The 8,275-nt window shown below is 34.8% G+C and overlaps 1 protein-coding gene across 1 annotated transcript; it reads right to left on the reverse strand.

Moving 5' to 3' along the window:
* Positions 1 to 3,834: 3,834 nt before the first annotated feature.
* LOC143544120 (histidine--tRNA ligase, chloroplastic/mitochondrial-like) lies at positions 3,835 to 7,608 on the reverse strand. Its single transcript, XM_077036273.1, has 11 exons — positions 7,254 to 7,608; positions 7,063 to 7,158; positions 6,885 to 6,973; positions 6,681 to 6,810; positions 5,237 to 5,329; positions 5,071 to 5,145; positions 4,862 to 4,979; positions 4,625 to 4,767; positions 4,424 to 4,552; positions 4,177 to 4,340; positions 3,835 to 4,096 (listed from the first exon to the last, which is right to left on the reverse strand). The coding sequence occupies exons 1-11, from the start codon at positions 7,539 to 7,541 to the stop codon at positions 3,958 to 3,960; spliced, it is 1,464 nt and encodes a 487-aa protein (XP_076892388.1). The 5' UTR covers positions 7,542 to 7,608; the 3' UTR covers positions 3,835 to 3,957.
* Positions 7,609 to 8,275: the final 667 nt, after the last annotated feature.

Genomic DNA, 8,275 nt, shown 5'->3' on the forward strand with positions numbered 1-8,275 from the left:
ACTAGACCAATAAGCTAATGAGTTCTTTTAATTTGTTAAATTCCATCATTTATAAACAAATAAATTTTATATATTTTCGTGCCAGCTATAACATCATTTCCATAAGATAATCCACTATCCAAATTAATTAGTTAAAGAACTATTATCATGAATTGACCACTATCTATTAAAACGTCAATTCTTAATTAAATACAATAATATCATTGCATTATTAAGTAAAGCATTATATATGATTCTATCTTCAATAGGAAAAATATTATCAGACGTTAATGATTCAATAAATTTGTGTTTTTTAATATATGATTAAGTAGATTCAATAAGTTATTGACCGAAAACCTCAACCTATATATGAAGAGGCTAAATGAATAATATATTCATTATTAGATTGTTAATCATAATAAATTGTTAACTTTTGCTAGTGTGTATATGCAGAAGCAAAACCGAAGAAAGTTCTAAAGGACATCAAGGCTTTAAGCTTTCTTAATTTGGTTCTCAAATAGGTCTAAATCTAATTCCATTTTCCGGTTAGATTGACGTAACTTCAACCTTATGTAATTATGTTGTAATTGTGTTTGTCTCGTTTGGTCTTTTTGAACGGTTTAATAAAGTTTATCTTTTGAAAAAAAAAGTGTATGATCATATACATCTTATGACTTTGTGACTTCGTGCTTAAGTAACAAAAACTATACTAGTTTATTGTTTGGGTACCGATGCATTGGCGTAATATATGTTCACTAAATAACATGTAATGTACGTATGAAATAGAGAAATTATTACACTTGGGAAAAGCATATATATTTAGACAATGGGACCACAAAAGGCCAATCACGTGACTGTACTACTCACCATCTAGTTAATGTCCACGTGACCGCAGATGGTGTCCACGTGGGAATAACCCCATCGGACCCTAGGGTTGACAACCTATACTTTCCACGTGGATATAATCTTGTATTATGTTCATCCTAGGGTAAAAAAATACGATCACGTGTACAAAATTATTGATAGGCTGTGAGAAGATGAAATATATATATACCAAACCATGCATATCTAATTATCTCTCTCAAATAATAGAGACTGTTTTCAGGAAAAAATATCAACTCAATATCATATTTCATACCCACTTTTAACCATTTAACCATGATATTCATGCATATTTATGCTAACAACTAGCTATTAAGCAAAGACCGACTTGTAGACTATAGGTTATCGAAATATTTCTCCTCTTGAGGTTGAGGGTTCTAACCTCATAGCAAACGATGGTTGTAGATTTAAGAATATGATTAATGAGTTAGCGAATAATGAGTTAGCCATTCTTAAAAAAGTTAAACAAGCCAAATTAGATTTTTAATAAGTCAAACTATAATATCTATTGGCATATAGTATTCCACATTGGCAGCGCGAAAAATACTACTTCTAACTTTCATTTTCGTTGCTAGTGAACAACTTGTTTTTTTATCCTGGTAAAATCGTTGTAAATTGTTTTGAAACAATATAAGTGAAAGTTAAGGGAATATAGAACTATTTATATGTAGCTACTAGGAAATGTTGGTATTTATTTGGTGAAAGGTGTTTTCGGTCATATTACTTGCACCTAACACATGCTAGGTGCACCTTCAGATCCTCTAACTCTAATTTGTTTAAGCTATCGTTTTATCATCCGTAAACATATGGGGTCACTCAAACGTTACACACAATTATACATAATATTTATTTTCTACTGGTGTTATGTGATATCGGTCAATATAAGCTATATCTATCCATGGTAAAATGTGTCTTATTAACACACAATGGCAAAATCTAGAGGAATGCACTAAGTGTTGTGAACATTGTAAATTCACAAATAGATAAATATGTTTAAATCTATTTCTTTTAATAAAGTAAACATTGCATCTTTTATGGTATAACCAAAAATAAAAAGTACGTGTTAATAGTTTCTAATAATTAATGAATCACGTGTCCTAAGAATCTACGATGAAGTTGTATAGAATAACATATATGGTCGGTTTCATTTGTGAGCATCTCAACATGTACATCAATTTGCATATCTGATTGGGTTCCAACTTTCAAAACTAGAACATTGGCCCCCGGTAGTCAATAAGGACGGCCAATGGCATCTCTAAAAGCCCAAGTCTAAGTTTAGGTGATGTTGGCAATCGTGATATATGCAAGGACCATTGGTGAAGATATATATTATGCTACAGTGAAAAGGACGGAGCGTACAGTGATTCCTACGCCCACATGACCTTGTTTGTGTTTTGCATTTTTGACCCTCTTGCTTTTAGCGTTTTGTTTTTTCCTCCTGTGTTTTTGTTTTTACGATATGATATGATATGAAAGTGGGCTATTCGGATCCCATGTTTCTTGCCCAAGATATATGTTCATATTCTACTTTATTTATAAATTATCTATATCATTTGGAACAATCCGTAACAAAATAATGTATCAAAGGATAGGGTAATCTGCTGTTTTGTCTTTTATTTATTGTTTCGAAATCGAATTAAACTTAATAATTTCACATATTTGTAAGTGGTTATACACTCAATAATAAGCATGTATAAGATCAAATAAAAATTAAATTGTTGTGCTAATGATGGGAATCAAGTAGTATTATATATACAACATAGTGTAATTATAGTGTAGTGTAATTATAATTACAGTACTTGATCATCATAATTAGCACGTTAATTTAATTTTTACGTTTAACTTTCCCCAAATTAAGCATAGCGGATGGGAGTTTAAGGGTCATTTCGATTATCGGGCTCAAATGTGACTTTAGGTAAAAAAAGGTGTACTATGTGATGCAAGAGCATCCCGAACAGCCAAGACCGAAAACAGGTGGTGATGAGCTGCATCTTTGGTCCGAAGAAAATATTGAGCAAGTCAATAAATAATTTGGTGGTTATTTGATATAAGTAACTTTATTATTCATTAGTTTCCTTTTTGAGTTGTAATTTCTATGATAACATCTTTGTATTTAAACTAGGTTAGGAGATTGATTAGAGATATTTTTTTTGTTTTGAATTTTGAAGAATTGTAATCTAGACCTTGTGAAGCTCTTCAGACAGCTGATTTTGCTAGAAATTGGTAAGCCTTTGAATAAACTCAATGTCAATGTGTTGAGCTATTTTATCGTGTTTTCGCCTGAATCACAATGTGTTGCTTTGCTTTGGTAGTCGATTAAGGTGTGGCGACTACATTAATCAAGTTGTGGCGATGGTCTACAAAAGACTAGATACGTTCCACCAAATCGGATGTTGCTAAACTTGTTCCTTAAAAGACCAGATATGTTCCCAACCACCCGGCCCCGCCATAACCAGTTTGATGTCGTTAACCCACAAATTAAAACGATATTGCTAAAATTGGCTACAGTAAAAGAACGCCCCAATAGGGTCCGGCAGTTCGAACAGCCACCTAAAAACACCTTATTGGCCATGATCGCCTTCAACTTGATGATTTCTTGAATCTCCCGTTTTCAAAATATTAACTGCAAGACCATCATGTAGAATCCCAGTTCCGACAAATCATGAGACAATCTTAATAGGATTCCAATGGCAATTTGTTGAAACATAATTTACAAAATTCATAATCAGCGACATCGTTTTACAATGCTTTCGCAGCTGAACAATTATAATAGCAGGTAAAATATAATGTCATGAGTATATTTTTTTAAAAAAAAAAAATTAAAGCCCAGATGATTATTTCAATTCTTCTTAAATAATATAGATATACAAATACTGCATTGATTCAAAAGAAAACATGGAAATAGCCGCCATTGCTTAAATTTGCCTCAACCAAGTGTATCATATATAATTATGTTACCGTGGTTTACATTACAAAAGAATGAACTGATACACATTAGAATTTGATGAAGGCGAGTGTAATCAAGGGCTAAAGATGATCAAAAAACAACATGTATTGGCTACAAAGCTATCTATGAAATTGTCTCCATGTGACTGATTACTGTAACTCATCAAGATTAACCTCTTTTTGCTCCCCAGTTGAGAGGACCTTAACATTAACCATGCCTCTTTCCCATTCAGACCTTCCTACAAGTATCAATCTTTGTGCATTTATTCGCGCTGCACGCTTGAACACCCTATTACACAAAGAAATGTCAAACTATATACTACATACACCACTAAACCAAATCTACAAGACTACAATAAATTCACTTACCATTTAAGTGGTTTGTTTTCCAAAACTAAATCAACACACTGACCCTTTCCTCTAAGAATTGTAGCAACAGTTGCAGCTGCACCTTGAAGATCAGGATCCAGTGAACAAACAATATTCGCCACTTCAAATGGTACTTCCGGTAAAAGTTGTCTCTCCTTGAGCAGCTACATATATTTTTACAATATCTTGAGATTTAAGAAAAGCTTTTTATACATTTATAGAGTTAAAATAAACATGTTTAACTGACCTCAATAATGACAGCATCGCCAAATCCAAAACCACATGCGGGAATGCCATCACCACCGAAAGTAGAAAGTAAACGATCATAACGTCCACCACCACAAATGGCTCGCAGCTTACCTTCTCTGTCAAATCCCTATACATAAGAAGAAAATATGTGAGCAATTTTATTTTTCTTTTGGAAGATATAGAAGTGAAGAAATCTGACCTCGAATACAATTCCAGTATAATAAGCTAGACCCCGAACAACAGAAGCATCAAACTGAATCCATTCTGAATAACCAAACTTCTCCGCAAGTGAAAATAGTTGTTTCAGTTCTCGAACCGCTTCCCCTGCATCTCCAAGTTTCTCTGTAAATAACAGAAACACAGACACATTTTGGTTATTTAAGGCCCCTTAAAGATGTAACTTCTTTCTTGCCAGTTAATTAGCATTAAACAATACCTTCCAACTCTGTTAAAGACTTCATGGAAAGAACTTGCAGTAGATCCTCAATAGCATCATTTGATAACTCAACCAACTTCAGCTCTTTCTTGATCTCCTCCATGGGTATTTTCCCCATCTTTTTCCCATTAAATAAATCATTTAAAAACAAAGACCTACAAAGTGGATCTAGTTTTGCATTTACGTGTTGATACATAGGCATCACTGACCTTATCTATGATGATGCAAGCTTTGGCAAATGAAGCTTCTGGTACAGAGTACAAACTTAGCACTTCCTGTAGAACCTGTGGTGTAATAAACAAAAAAAGTCCAACAAAAGTCAAAACTACAGCCAAATAATAGTTAAGGTCATGCCAAATGAAGACTATTTGACACCTTTCTGCTAGATATCTTGAAGCCAACATCTTTAGCAGTTATCCCGATTCTCTTAAAAAATGTAACAATTGATGAGATTAGCTCAGCTTCTCCCTGTCAAAAAACAAAAAACAGTTGTATGAAGAGCAAACGATAAAGAAGAGCATTTAACCACGCCATTAAGAGAAAAAGTATAAGATATCCCACTACAAAAGCTTCACACTAATGCCTTCAAGATCCTCCCCAAACATGTAAAACCTAGGTCAAGCATGAGTATATAACAACCCCCTCATGATTTATCTAGCTACTAGCAATTTCTGTTCCAGTTTTATGTCAACCTAGCAAAATAAACCTGCATGCCTAGTTTTGGGTTAAGATGGGTGACTATTTTAGTCTATTGGGTTACTTTGGGAATTAAATAGTTTATATAAACGGCTTGACATGGATTGATACTCAAGAAAAGAAAAATCCCACGGGTCAGGAAGTCAGGATGGATGCGGGCAAAACAGCTTACGGATCAAAATGGTTTCTACTTTCTGAAGCATTGGTTCAGACTTCAGAGCTTTCATCTCAGTCTCTCATTCTTCACTGGGTCATAACCTTAATCTCGTCAGTCATTCTTCCCTCATATACTCATATGGCATTTTTTTGTTTTTGGTTCTTTGACTTTCTTAAGAACGGGCAAAAACAGGTCATTCTTAAGAAACTCGCTAACTTAAAACAGTACAAATGGGTTAACACCACACATGACTATTGTTTGTCTCCACAACCTGCTTGTCGTCGCCAACACCTCCATCAGCACCACAACACTGCCACCTCCACTGATGACTCCACCGACACCACTTTAGCCACCACCACCACCACCCTCATTGCAGCCTACCACCGCAGCCTGTCACTGACGCCGCCGCTGTCCACCATTGCTATTAGGCTAGTTCAGATAATCAGATTGACTCAAAATGAGTTCCTTTCTGTTTCGGCTACTCACTCACTCGGTTGTAGAAATGGAATTCTAAATGACTGATTCTCTATTAATGTAAAGGCTATTTACATGAATGATTCTTAAACTACAATTGTTTGCAGCAAATAAACTAATTATCCAACATATTAGTGCATGATTACATTCAACATATACAATCCAACCCAGTAGCCTATATCAAAATAACAACCTGAGTCCCATTTGTCAGAAACCACTTTGACCTGAACAAAATTGATACTCTTTAGAACAACCGGTTTTGACCCAAACTCATTTTGCCAATAACCCGGTTTTGGAACAACCTGTTTTGACCTGAACAAAATTAATACTCTTTTTAGAACAACCCATTCACCGAAACTCATATTGCCCATAACTGGTTTTGACCCTAACCCGTTCTGACACGTCACCCAACCTGCCCATTAATAAGGCAAGAAACAAGACATATAGAGCCAAAGACAGATGAAAAAGCAAAATAAAGTGATAACAACATACAGTTACATCAGGCACACCAATAATATCCATGTTCCATTGGTAGTGTTCCCGCCTCCGCCCCCTAGTCATCCTCTCGTAACGCCAACATTGTCCAATCGCAAACCACTTTATCGGAAGCGGTACAGATTTCCTGCACAATAAACAAATATAAGTACACCAAACAAACAATATATCAAACAAATAAACCACTTAATTCGAGAGTACCCTTTCTGTATAACAAGTCTAGCTAGAGAAGGCGTAAGCTCGGGCCTCAACGCCACCCGCCGGTTTCCTTTATCCTCAAAACAGTAAAGCTGTAAGTTGAAATATAACTCATAAACACAAATCTTTTTCAATCTGAATGATCATGAATTAATAATTAGTAATATTATTTAAAGTATACCTGGTCTTTTATTTCCTCTCCGGCTTTTCTTATATAGAGGGCTTCTGATTCCAACACTGGATAATCCACCTCTTCAAATCCAAACAATTCCGAAACCTAACATTCAACAAACTATAAGTTATAATTATAAAGTAATAAACTTCCGTATAATAATAATAACATTATTATTATAATTAACTATAAACCCTAACCTCTCTGAAATGGTTAAAAAGCCAATTTCGGAGTCGCATTTCTTCCGGCGGGAAATCACGAGTGCCTTTGGGAGGATTGACGTCTATCTTTTGGGCGTAATCGAGGGGCGGTGAGGCGACTGAATTGGTTCGTCCGGCACGAGGGACATTGAAACTGTCAGGAATGGTTGTTGAAGAGAAGTGGCGTTGACTGTGGTGGTGGTGGATTAAGGTGAATGGGCGGAGAGTGGTGGCGAGTCGGGTGAACCGGGGGTGGAGGATAAGCAAAGATGGGGCTGCACCAGCCATTGCTGTTAGTAATTACTACTGTTAAGTTTCTGATATGTTGTTATTATTATTCAACCATGGGCTCAGCTCAATAATACACTACCACGTATAAATTGCTCGTCGCTCAAACTCGCTCGTCGCTTATTTGAAAATGCACGCTTGTCTTTTTTACTCAATTGTAAATAAGCCGCTCGGCTCAGTTCGGTTTGTAAACGAGCCAAACAACAAGCAAAGATCTGCTCAGGTCAGTTCGGCTCGACTAACACATTATTCTAAATATAATTATATATTAACAAATATATAGATAACACATTAATATAAGTATATAATTTTTAAACTATTTAAAATTTGTCTTATTCAATCAATTTTATAGTTTCATTTTTAGAATACTAGAACTTTATTTACATGTCCATCATCAGTGGCGGATCTAGAAGAATTTTTCAGGGGTAACCCAATTTGTTTTAACCTATGGCTAGCGTTGATTCCAAATCTTGATTTTCTAAAAAACTTGGTACCGGATTAACCTAAAAAATTCGGTTAGGTACCAATATATTTTAATTACGTCAACACGAGGGGTAACAAGACGGCAGAGCCTAGAGTTAAGAGCAAAAAGTGCAATGATTTAAGTATACAATACAATATGAATAACTTTTATATATTATTTAATATAAAACTAGACTATAGGTATAAGTGTATAACCAAAGAATGCTATCTACATTATATACTTGTGCACAATATAAAATAAATATGTAGTT

The sequence above is a fragment of the Bidens hawaiensis genome, unplaced genomic scaffold (genome assembly GCF_021521415.1).
Source record: "Bidens hawaiensis isolate Kalapana, Puna unplaced genomic scaffold, B.hawaiensis_p1.1 tig00013428_1, whole genome shotgun sequence".
NCBI classification, from domain to species: domain Eukaryota; kingdom Viridiplantae; phylum Streptophyta; class Magnoliopsida; order Asterales; family Asteraceae; genus Bidens; species Bidens hawaiensis.